This window comes from Piliocolobus tephrosceles, chromosome 7 (assembly GCF_002776525.5).
Source record: "Piliocolobus tephrosceles isolate RC106 chromosome 7, ASM277652v3, whole genome shotgun sequence".
Taxonomy (NCBI): Eukaryota; Metazoa; Chordata; class Mammalia; order Primates; family Cercopithecidae; genus Piliocolobus; species Piliocolobus tephrosceles.
Window position 1 is genome coordinate 23472958 of NC_045440.1, and position 13053 is coordinate 23486010.

Genomic DNA, 13053 nt, shown 5'->3' on the forward strand with positions numbered 1-13053 from the left:
CCTTCCTTCCTTCCTTCCTTCCTTCCTTCCTTCCTTCCTTCCTTCCTTCCTTCCTTCCTTCCTTTCTCTCTCTCTCACGCTCTCTCTCTCTCTTTGTCCTTCTGTCTGTCTTTCTTGACAGGATCTCACTCTGTTGCCCAGGCTAGAGTGCAGTGGTGCAATCATAGCTGACTGCAGCCTCCAACTTCTGGGCTCAAGGGATCCTCTGACCTTGGCTTCCCTAGTAGCTAGGACTATGAGTGTGTGCCACCTCACCTGGTTAGTTATTTTATTTTTAGTTTTTTGTAGAGTCATGGTTTTGGCTATGTTGCCCAGGCTGGTCTCCCACCTCAGCCTCCCAAAGTGCTGGAATTACAGATGTGAGCCACCACGCCCAGAGAGAATTTTCTAACCATGTTTTCTAAAGTAGCTTCATTCTCAGGAGTTGGCCTTTCCCAGGTTAGCCTCTTTTATTCCTTCATAACTTTTAGCCCTATATGAAATTACTTTTCTTGTTTATATGCTTGTGTGTTTACACATATATTTTTTTCTTTCCATTATTAAGTAAGATTTAGGACACGGAGACATTGAGTACTTTGCTTTCCTAACATCTGTAACTAATTGTTCACTGGAGAGATGAATCTCCAATCTGCAATTGAACTTCTGGAAATAGCAAAACTTGTTCAGAATGAATTTTGGAGCATGCAGTAGTAATTAAGATGAATAATGTCTTTGGGAAGACACAATACCACGTAAAGTAATGGAGAAATAGTTCTGTGCTTTTTCACACATGACTCAAACTTGTTTCAGAGACATTTCCAAACAAAAATATTCAGTCATATTTCAGCAATGCAATTCTGTGTTACTTTGAGGTGGTTACTTTATAGAGTAATATTCACTGGACAGTGTCAATTTTTACATTTAAAAAAATTGCAGTAAAATTTATATACAACACCGTGCACTCATCTTAGGTTTACAGTTCAGTGTGTTTTATGAAATGAATGCAGCTTGTATACCTAAACATTCCCGATCAAGATAAAACACATTTCCCTCACCCCAGAAAATTCTTGGTATCTTTATCCACACGGTTCCCATCCTCAGTAAACAGCCACCAATCTGGTTTAGATCACTGCGAGTTAGTTTTACCTGTGAGTCAATGTCATATCAGTGGAATTAGATGTGTCTTTTGTGTTTGGTCTCTTTCACTTATTGTAATGGTTTTTAGGTCCATCCATGATGTTGCACATCCGTAGTTTATTCCTGTGTATTGCCAAATATCAATTTATTACATATTATATATTATAGTAAATAATATAGTATGTACATGTAACACTGTTTGTTGATACTCCCATTGATGTACATTTCGATGGGTTCCAGCTTTTGACTGTTAAAAATAAAGCATTCATAAACATTCTCATAAAGCATCAGAGCGAGGATGTGGCCAGGTCATAGGATAAGTGTAAGTTTAACTTTATAAGAAACCACCAGCAATGGAGGAGAGTTCCAATTGCTCCATCTCCTAACCAGTGATTGGCGCAGTCATCTTTTTACCTTTGCCATTCCAGTGGGTGGATAGTATCTCACTGTGTCTTTTTTTTAGAGTTATAATTTGCATGGAGTAAAATTCACCCATTGTAGTGTAAAATTCTGCAGGCTTTGACAAATGCATGCAATCATGAAACACAACCATGGTCAAGCTACAAAACCATTCTGTCAGCCCCGAAGTTCTCCCGTGTCCCTTTTCAGTCATCCCCATGCCACCCTGAGTACTTGGCAACTACTCATCCGTTTTCTATCCCTGTAATTTTGCCTTTGCCTAGTTCTGGCCTACCAGGACTTATCAGCTGTATATTTTTAAAATTTTATCAGTCATATATGTTTATAAATTTAAACATCAAGACCATTTCTACAAGGTTTATAATGAAAAACAGGAGACCCTTTTTAACTCCTCTTGAATTCTGAGGAGTTTCAGCTTTTTCAGAAGTCTTTCAACTCTTTCAGCCAATTTTTGTGGCATAAATCTCTTTATTTCTTAATTCATTTCTTACTGTGGAAGATAAGGATTTCACTCTTCTGTATACCCCACCAACCATACAGATGCCTATTAATCCCTCTTAGAAAAGCAAATATAGATACAATTTTTTTTTGTTTTTTGAGACCGAGTCTCGCTGTATCTCCCAGGCTGGAGTGCAGCGGTGTGATCTCAGCTCACTGCATCCCCTACCTCCAGGTTCAAGCGATTCTCCTGCCTCTGCTTCCTGAGTTTTTTTTTAAACACGTAGGATTTGGGTTATTATGGCTATGTAGTGTAAGCAACAGAGGCTGTGGGATTTACCTGATTACATTTCCTTTCTTGAATAATATGTTTTTCTAGAGCTAATTCCTTTTTTTCTTCATTCTCTGTGAACGTACCTCTATTTCATACTCAAGGTTGCTGACAGAACTGTTGCCTGCCTTTTAATATGTTCAGACAGATAAGATCATTTCTCAGTTCCTTTTTTTTTCTTGGATTCGTTCCTCATGGGACCGTCTGTCCCCCTCCCTAGTTTGGGACTGGTTGCACTTTCCTAGTGACATAGCTCTTTTTCTGAGAGCTCCCTTTACCATCTGTCCTGGGGACAGAAAAATAGGAACTAACTAGGTAATTCAACTAGGGGTAGTATGCATTTGTATACTTATAGATTAATACCTGTTCATTTTGACTGATCCACGTGTATAAAAAGTCATGAATTCACATGGATGCCTTCAATCCCAATCCGGCAGCACAGGGTTCATTTGAGATTTTTCCCTTCTGGGGCTTATAACTCCATTCTATAATAGTAAGAAACCTAGCTTCCCATATTTTTAATAGATGTAGCTATTTGATCAGTTTCCTTGTATGTAACTGATCACTCATCCTCATTAGCATGCTGTCTCCCATGGGAACACCCCCCCTCACCCCGTTTTTGCTCTGATATCCAAGGCCAGTGCACCACCCCCAAGTCCTGTGTGCGGATACCCCTCACCTCACTTAGGCTCTGACACCCCGTTTGCTCCCTTACATGGATACCCAGCTCGTTCCCCCGGGGCTCTGACATGCCAAGCCAGTCTGGACCCCTCTGCGGATGTGCAGCCTCCCCCATTGCAAATACCCAAGTCACTCTGCTCCACCCCATGGCTCAGGACTCAGCTGCCCAGAAAGGAGAGCAGAAGGGCCAGGATCCATCTCCTGATTCTGTCCTGATTCCCATTCCGCAAGTTTTTCCTTTCTTAGATCTTCGTATACCAAAGACTACCGTCCTCCTATTTGCTTAAGCCCAAGATACAAATACCTTTGAGAATTTGCCTTTACTCCCCCATTCATGGCCACCCGCAGCAAAGTCGTGAGCAACGCCTGTTGATTCATATATATGATGTGCCTGGGTGTGGTGGCTCACGCCTATAATCCTAGCACTTTGGGAGGTCTAAGCAGGCGAACCGCTTGAGTCCAGGAGTCCGAGACCAGCCTGGCAACATGGGGAGATGCCATCTCTATAAAAAATGTAAAAAATAGCCGGGCGTGGTGGCATGTGCCTGTAGTCCCAGCTACCAGGGGTCAGGGGTGGGTGCTGAGGTAGAATCCATTGAGCCAGGGTGGCGAAGGTTGCAGTGAGCCATGATTGCACCACTGCACTCCAGTCTGGGTGACAGAATGAGATCCTGCCACAAGAAAAAAAAAAAAAAAAAAAAAAAAAATATATATATATATATATATATATATATATCCTGCTTTTTTTTTCGTCTCTCCTCCTCTTTGCTGCACCCACCACTCCCCTTTGGTGTTCCTCTTTCTACTACACCTCACATCCCACAATCCATTCCCATGTAGTAGCAAAGATGCTCTTTTAAAAGCCTAAGGCAGCCAGGCACAGTGGCTCATGCCTATAATCCCAGCACTTTGGGAGGCCGAGGCAGGTGGATTAATTGAGATCAGGAGTTCAAAACCAGTCTGGCCAACATGGTGAAACCCTGTCTCTACTTAAAATACAAGAAATTAGCTGGGCATGGTGGCACAGCTCTGTAATCCCAGCTGCTGAGGAGGATGAAGTGTGAGAATTGCTTGAAGCTGGGAGGAGGAGGTTGCAGTGAGCCAAGATTACACCACTGCACTCCAGCCTGGGCGACAGGACTGTCTCAAAAAAAAAAAAAAAAAAAAAAAAAAAGAAGCATAAGCATAAGGCATGATGACATTTGAAACCCTCCAATGCTTCCTGCTGTACTTAGAATAAAACTTGAATTTTCTCCATGGCATATAATACCTATGTCTGGTAATTAATCTTGGCTACACATCAGTATTATTACCTTTTTAGAAGCATTAAGTCTGGGCCTCACCCCAGTCCAGTTAAATCAGAATATTTGGTGGTGTGGCCCAGGCATCAGTATTTGTAAAAGTTCCTGGTGGATCTCCTCGGTGCCCAGAGTTGAGAACCAGGCCTCCTCTAACTACCTTCTTATTGCCTCTCCCCATCTCAGTCTCTTGCGCTGAACTCTGGCCGTGCCGTTTTTCTTCTGTCTTTGAACTTCAGGCTTACTCTTGCCTCGCAGCTTCCTCGCTTGATTTGTTTCTGTCTGGAAGTTTTTTTGCCCAGATCTGTTAATGGCTCATTCCCGTTAGCTTCTTAGAGTAATCTGTCCTCAATCACCATATTTAAAATAATGTGCCATGTTACCAACCATTCTCTGCCATGTTACTTTCCTTGAGCACTTCTTCCTCTTCGCACTGTCGTTATCTCAGCTCATCCTACTTGTGTATATTTTTAACATTAGAGTGTAATAATCTTCATGTGAGCTCTTGCTTTCCACTACATCCTGGTTCTTAATTAGTGCTTAATAAAGATTTGTAGAATGACTGCATGTAGCCAGGAGAAGAATCAGGTAAGGGATCTGTTGGACAGAAAGTGTGCAGCAGCCAGAGAGACATTTGGATAGGTGAAGTGAAATGGAGCAGATGAGAGTCCTGACTCATGGAGATTACTTGAGAAGCCAGATACAAAGTAAATAATTTTGACAGTGGAATTAGCAACTCTCTGTTATTTTCAATTGGAGAGGACAGATTTTCATTCTGGATTAGAGCAATCCCAAGAAAGCAGAAATGACTTGTGAGCCTCCTGAAAGAGCAACCCTCAGCCTAGAATAAGTTGGTGTTCGCCATGGTTGCTATGAACTTGCTTTTTGCAACTGTTACTTCCCCTAAATGTGGACAAGAGTAGCCCTCTGGACTCATTATCCCCACACCATTCCCTTTATTTTAATAGTGGAATAACTTAAGAAAGCATCTGAGATCCTGCTGACCAGTTCACACCACCCACCAATTGCAGCTGCCTCTTTGCATTATGCCTTCTTAAGCCTAATAGCAAACTATATTTAATTATGATCGTCTTACTGTAAATACGCGGGATTAATTGGAAAACTGGATTCTTGCTTGTATGATAACCCAGGTATGTAATGTGGAAATGAGCGAACATACTCGTGAACTGTTACCATATTCTGTGCAGTTATTAAAATAGAATGTATGGAGTTCTGACAGTATATGCTTAAAGCTCCAGAGGTAGATCTGTTCTCTTATGCGTGATACAAGGAAAATGAACATTCATGTTTACAAATTCAGCATGATAATTTTGTGCCTTTAGATAGGGCTTATACACATACCACAATTCTAGAGAAGACATAGGAGATTAAAAAAAAAAAGTTTTTTCAACAGTGACAGGCTTAGGAAGCATAACTCCGTGATGAATGGCTGTGCAAAATACTGTTTACAAAAATATAGATAAATTCTTCTTTGAAAGTGGAATGAAGTTTGTATTGTGACAGCTTGGCTTTGACAGCACAGAACTATGAAAACTACTTGGAAAAGATGAATATCTTGTTTCTCAGCCTGCTCCCCTCGCGCTCCACTCTTGTCCTAGGGTGAATTCGAAGCCATTTAGTTATGCAAAAGCCCATTTTCACGTTTTCATACAACCAAGCAAGTATATACACTTAGGTACAGACCTTGAGACCTGGGGAGCAATGCTTAGCTTAGTATCCTTCTTATTCCTGAATCTCTTACACTTGGCATCCTAAATCGGGGGAAGTGTTCCCTATTTAGATATCTTTTTCTCAGCCATGTGCCTCGATGCAAGCCACAATTCCACAGCATAGTACCCCACGCCTCCCTGTAAAACGTAGCAAATCCTTTCAATGTCTGAATGCCACAGTTTAAAATATTTGTGAAATATTACTTTTACAATAATATTTGCGAAACTATTATTGAATATATGCCCAAAGAAGGTAAATTCAGTTTTCTACTTGTAACATGTATGAAATAGAGTATGTGTCTATTTTCTGGTTGATTTCATGTAGAACAAATTACAAGAGAGTTCTAGGATCCTATTGGCAGATGCCTGGAGTTTTAATTACAGTTTGCATCTACTCACTATGTGTGTATGGCTACCTTATATATGTGTGCCATTACTTTTAGTGGCAAAAACCACAATTACTTTTGCACGAACCTAATACCACAAGGTTTACCTGGGTAAGATGACCACACTGATGCTTTAGTTGATGGGCATGGGGAATGAGAGAAATTATCACAGTGAACTTCCTATAGTAGGTGTTCAGCAAATAGTTAATATAAAAAATCTGTTTAGGGACAGATTGAATTGTATACTCTCTAGAAGACTGAGGGTTGGAAAATATCTGTAGGGGTGTGTGCCTTAATTGGAATTTTTTTTTTTTTTTTGGGAAATGGAGTCTCACTCTGTCACCTAGGTTACAGTGCAGTGGTGTGATCTCGGCTTACTGCAACCTCTGCCTCCCAGGTGCAAGGGATTCTCCTGCCTCAGCCTCCTGAGTAGCTGGGATTACAGGCATGCACCACTACGCCTGGCTAATTTTTATATTTTTAATAGATATGGGGTTTCGCCATGTTGGCCAGGCTGATCTTAAACTCCTGACCTCACGATCCGCCTGCCTCAGCCTCTCAAAGTGCTGGGATTACAGGCGTGAGCCACCGTGCCTGGCCAGAATTTCTAAAAAGAAGTTAAAGCCTTTACCTAAAGCCTCAGCAAGCAAACACATAAGATCTTTTTATGGGGGGCCAGGTGGGGGGGGGGGGGGTTGCTTTTAGCATTACCAGGAATTGTGCACAAATTTCGTTTTATTATTCATTATTTGGATTATTTTTAAAGTGCAAATATTTGTCTCCATAAGATATGCTAGTTCAATTTAAAATTTTCCCAGAATGGTGGTTCTTAACCTGGGAACTCAGAAGAGTTACAGCAAATATAAGTTATTAAAAAACAAAAATTAATAGTATAAGGCGACATGTAGAAAGCATGTATACAATGAAAGTCCATACTTATTCATGCAAAAACATTTATTAAATGACTGTAAGGTATTAGGGTGATAAGAAACGGGCTGTCCTGGTTTTTTTTTTTTTTTTTTTTTTAAGCTGTTGTTCTATTCTTCCTCCAAAGGAGTAGAGATGAGGCTAGGTTCTACGTGAATTTTAAATCCGATTGTTATTAAGAGAATACAGCTCTAAAATTCAGTTAGATTTTTATTGTGTAATAAACTAAAACATTCATCTTCTAATGTACTGTTAATCATCTCTGTCAATTGTTGCTTCTCAGTATTGCTAATAGAACACGAGAGTATATATTGCTAATACCTTTCTGATATCCCAGAAAACATAAAATATTTTGTGTTCTCTTTTGCTCTGACAGGATGGTACAGAGGATATACCCTCCAAAATAAATCTAAAAAGGTATGACTTCTCATCCACTTTTTATTTCGTTTGGAATCTGTCCGCTAGTTTTGTACTGTGCTATGTGACCCTCTCCTCTGCTCTCTGCTGTCTCTAGACCTAGTTTGCTTTCTGTTTGTTGGCTCTTCTTTGAATTTGAAAGCAAATTCTCTGACCTCACTGCCTAAATGTAATAGTGTAAATCCCATTGACTGTATTTCCCACCAGCGAATTCAAGGAGAGAGTCCTGGAAGACTTCTTACTTCCTTTCCCTCAAGTTAAGCAAGTTGGTGACACATTCATTGCTCTAGTGGGATCTCTCTTTCAGGGAGGGGTGGACCCACACTTCTTCCTTTATCCTTGACTTCCCACGCTACAATTCCAAACTAAAGGATCTCCCCATTTCCGCTTGATCCTTTCCTTCATTGTAAATTGGATGAACAAGAGTGGTTTTCATATTGTGAGCCTCACACCCCAGTAATACATTATGAAATCAATATGGTGGATTATAACCAATTTTTTCCAAAAAATGAAACCGAAAAGTAGAGAACATGAGATGCAATGGTAAGTACTGTTTCGTGAAACTTTTATTTTAGATATATAATTTATTGTAATGTATTGTTTTTATTATATTTTATGTATTTCATATGTAATACTGGTTGCCATAAGAATGTATCTCTTACTGTGCAACAAAGGCACAGTTTGAAAAATACTGAACTAAATGGATCCTTTTGCCGGTGCCAGAACTACTAATCGTCAGGCTAAAGAAAATCTATTAATTATGTTAATACCCCCCTCAGTTTCTTTTAGGTCTTGTCAGCACTTCTCCTTTGATACTGCTCACTGGGGCAGCATGACATGTCAGCACTTCCTTTTGAAAGAGCAGAGTTGATAGGGCCATATTATTTCACAATTAGTTCACATGCCAAATAGCAAATTAGGAAAGGGATGAGAGAAACGTTTTAGAATTTATCAAAAGAGGAGTGAAAAAACAAAACCAGACCCACGGTTCTTACTCTTCACGGACAGCATGAGAAAGACGTAATCCTGCACAAACAGGCTGATGTTACACACCCAACTCTCCAAAGAGTATAGGGCCCAGGAAAACACCCTTCTACAAGGTATAGTTCATTAGAAACCAGGACTGCTTCTGCATTATTGATGCTTAAATCACACTCAGTGTTTGCACACGTATGTGTGCACATACACATTTTGTTAACTTTGACAGTTTACTAATCTAGCACAATAAAGGAATGTTTGCTTTTAATGCAACTCCCGCAATTTTGATCCTTTTTTCTCACCCCAAGCCAGAGAATGAACTTTTCTACCCACAGTTATTCTTGTGTCACACGTCTTTATTTCAAACCAAATTATTTTCATTTAATCTCTTGCTGACTTCAGTTTCTCTGGGCCGTCAAATAGGGGTCCAAGACAGCAGGCATGCCAGAATAAATGAGAACATGATAGAACTCAAGTGACAACTTTTCTTCTGGGATCCACAGTGACACAGAGTACTTCATGATGGCCACTCCTGATTTTTTAGCCATATTGGTGTTAATTTTACTCACGGTTATGGAAGTGGTAGTTATTTCAAAGCACAATTAGAGCTAACAATTTTGATGTTCCAAATTTGTTAAACAGTAAGAATACTTACGTCACTTAATTCCCAATCTTTTTTTTTTAAAAAAATGTTAATTTAAAAACAATAAACAAAAAGCCATCCTCAAAATTATGTGATGAACTTAAGGAACAAATGAAACTCTTGATTTTTCACTGGGAAATTCAATTACATTCAACCAAGGTCCTAGATCAGGTCTTCCTTTTCACAGACTACAGTATGTAAGGATCCTTTTGAACATGGAAGACCTTGCTTTCCAAAGTATCCTATGGTTTTTTAATACAGTCATTCCTCATTTCCACAGGGGATTGGTTCCAGGATCCCCACAATACCGAAATCCATGGATGCTCAAGTCCCTGATACAAAATGGCGTCGTATTTGCATATAACTTCTGCGTTTCCTCCTGTGTACTTTAAATCATGTCTAGATTATTTATAATACCTAATACAATGTAAATGCTATGTAAATAGTTATTATACCATATTGTTTAGGGAATAATGACAAGGAAATAAATGTCTGCTTACTTTTTTTTTTCTATATTTTTAATCATCGGTTGGTTGAACCCATGATATGGAGGGCCTTGTGTATGTAAAAATCAATCTAGCTAATAGTGCCATTGTTGTTGGCTTTGAACGGTAGATAGATAGGGTGCCCCACCAGGATCTAAATGATAAATTCTGGATATGTTTTTAATTTTTTTGTGTTCATTAAGGAGTGCTTAAAATGTTTAAACTTAAAATCTCACCCTTTAGAAGAAATCTTTTAGTGAGAGTTTCTCTTTGTTCTCTTGATAGTAAAGAAAAACTTTCTAATTCAATGAAACGATGACACAGACAAGGGCCACGCATTTATTTGATGGTTATTTTAAGTCGAAATATCCTTCGTGTGGAGAGATCCAGGGAAAATACAGGGAATTCAAATTCAGTTGCTGTGAATTCTGCTCTGCTTTTGACACCCCTTCATTAAGAGATCAGCTCATTAGAAATGCTCTCCTGTGCTTTGTCCCTCATTTCTCCATCTTTAGGGGGCAGAGCTACTTGCAAGCCCTAATGTTTTAATGGAAATTCTTGGTGTCATTTATAAGCTGACTCAGTCATTTAGAGTGATAAAAGGAGCTAGTGGTTTTACAAATCGAAGAAGCCAAGTGCTTTTCTGAAACTGATTATTGATCCTGGCGGAATTGTGGGAGTGTGGATAAGGGCAACATCTAGAAAATCATTCGTTTATTTTTCTACTCAAGTGAGTGGCTTACAAGGAACAAGGAAAAGCAGAACTGAGAGATAGGCTGTAAATCAGAAACACATGACCTAGGTTTACTCTGACTTTCTGTGTGCCGTCATGGCATAGGAGACATTCTATAAGCATCAAATTTACCAGAGAAATTCTATGACTGTAAATTGCCAAGTATCATCATGGAAAGGTGAAGCCTACAGATGACAGAGTGGTAATATAATACACACGTACATACATACATATATTTGAGACAGGATCTCAGTCTGTTGCTCAGACTGGAGTACAGTGGTGTAATTGTGGTTCGCTGCAGCCTTGACCTCCTGGGCTCAAGCAATCCTTCTGCCTCAGCCTCCTGTGTAGCTGGGACCATTGGCATGTGCCACCATTCTGTGCTAATTTTTTAATTTTTTGTGGTCTCAGTTTGTTGCCCAGGCTGGTCTTGAACTCCTGGGCTCAAGCGATCCTCTTGTCTTGGCTTCCTGAAGTGCTGGGATTACAGGCATGATCCAGTGTGCCCTGCCTAAAATATTCTTTTAATATGAAAACAAGCATGTCTGAACACCCAGTATGAATTGTCTGCTTATGATCTGCTTAGATGTCACAGAATTCATCACTGTGCATTTATGTTTCCGAATACTTCTAACTTGAATGTTCTCCATTTATTAGGAGGGACTAGTCGCCAGATTGTGAACGCATGAAAATTTTAATTGGTCCTTTACCTTCTCATTTCAAAAACCTTCAGCAAGGACGTTCTTTTGTAGTAGCAATGTAACATTTCACTTTTGACTTCCAGAATTGGATCCTTGTAACTAAACAGTTTATCTCTGCTCAGCACCTCCCCTGCCCCACTCCTGCTTTTTTTTATGAGTTTTGGACTTTTTTTTATTGTGGTAAAAATATATATAACATAAAACTTACCATCTTAACCATTTGTAAGTGTACATTTCAGTGGCACTAAGTACATGCTCATTGTTGTACAACCATCAACACCATCCATCTCCAGAAGTCTTTCGTCTTTCCAAACTAAAATTCTGTCCCTTTTAGATACTAACTCCCCATTGTCCCCCATCCCCTGCAAACTCCTCAGAACCCCCATTGTACTTTCTGTCTTTATGAATTTAACTACTCCAGGTGTAAGTGGAGCCATACAGTATTTGTCCTTTTGTGACTGGCCTATTTCACTTAGTGTAATGTCTTCAAGGTTAATTCCCAACATCCCAGTTTGGTTCCCCGCAGAGATGATAGTCAACAAATCATTTACCATGGTGCAGCGGCACAGCAGGCAGAAGAAACACCCACAGTTCCTTAGGCATCCTAGGGACAGGCCTAGAGCTTCCGAACTGCAGAAATCAGGCCCCAGAGGAATCGCACACAGTTTGTGAACTGAACACCCGCCTTCCTCATTGCTATATTCAGCAGATGTTTACTCAGTGCCTGCTGCATGCCAGGCACTGCGAAGGACAGTTCCCTGTTTTGATCATTAAAAAAGTTAAATAGACCAGACACGGGGGCTCACCCCTATAATCCCAGCACTTTGGTAGGCTGAGGTGAGCAGATCACTTGAGGTCAAGAGTTCAAGACCAACCTGGCTAATATGGTGAAATCCTGTCTCTACTAAAAATACAAAAATTAGCTGGGCATGGTGGTGCATGCCTGTAATCCCAGCTACTTGGGATGCTGAGGCAGGAGAATTGCTTGAGCCCGGGGGGCGGAGGTTGCAGTGAGCCGAAATTGTGCCACTGTACTCCAGTCTGGGCGACAGAGTGAGACTGTCTCAAAGAATGAATAAATGAATGAATGCATGAATGAATAAAGTCAGAAGGCTTATCTCCTTCTTTTTCACTTAGATGGTGTGCCTACGCATGTATCTTTTATACTTATAGAATTCCCTGGCCAAGCTCACCTGACCTGAGAGGTGGCACATTGAGAAAATGTCCTGTCTACTGTGCCCCACAGGAGACACACATTTAATTTTTGTTTTCAATTTTTTGATCAGTTTTCCAAAATGGTTCTGAATCCCACCTCCATAATGAAAGAGGTCATTGTCACCTTGCATCTGTGTGTGTTCTTGGTCTCATCAGTAATGGAATTAGAGTCATACTTTCTCACTCATGTTCCCAACGTCTGCCCGCTTCTCAAAGCAAGGAGGAGAAGGGGTGTCTTTTTATTTTGGGGCTCTGTGTCTGGTGGGAAAGCATGTGCAGGATCCACTCTGTCATCACTAGTGCTAGGAGCAGCTTGATCTCAAATGTTCTTGCTGTTTCCTGTTTTATTGGCAATGGAGTAAAAGAGAGAAAGCAGAGTATTGTACAGAAAATATAGCACATGCAACTGGACACAGGAACAACCCTGTCAGTGTTCACTGGTTTCCTGTCTGAGTGGAGTAAGGATCAGTGGGTATATATGCCCCCGGGCACTCGGACATCCCCTCCCACCTTTATGATCGGCCACCCGTGACGTGTCATGTTCGTGGAGTTCA

General features: G+C 40.3%; 1 protein-coding gene across 3 annotated transcripts in view; it reads left to right on the forward strand.

Moving 5' to 3' along the window:
* Window positions 1–13053, forward strand: part of DOCK5 (dedicator of cytokinesis 5) — a 240537-nt gene that overhangs the window by 82930 nt on the left and 144554 nt on the right. For 2 of the 3 annotated variants that reach the window (XM_023216751.3, XM_023216752.3), the window contains exon 3: window positions 7704–7744. In XM_023216751.3, coding sequence (XP_023072519.1) covers window positions 7704–7744 — 41 coding nt within the window. Of the gene's footprint in view, window positions 1–7703; window positions 7745–9645; window positions 10081–13053 lie in introns of those variants that run through there. The other variant, XM_023216753.3, reaches the window with a different exon arrangement.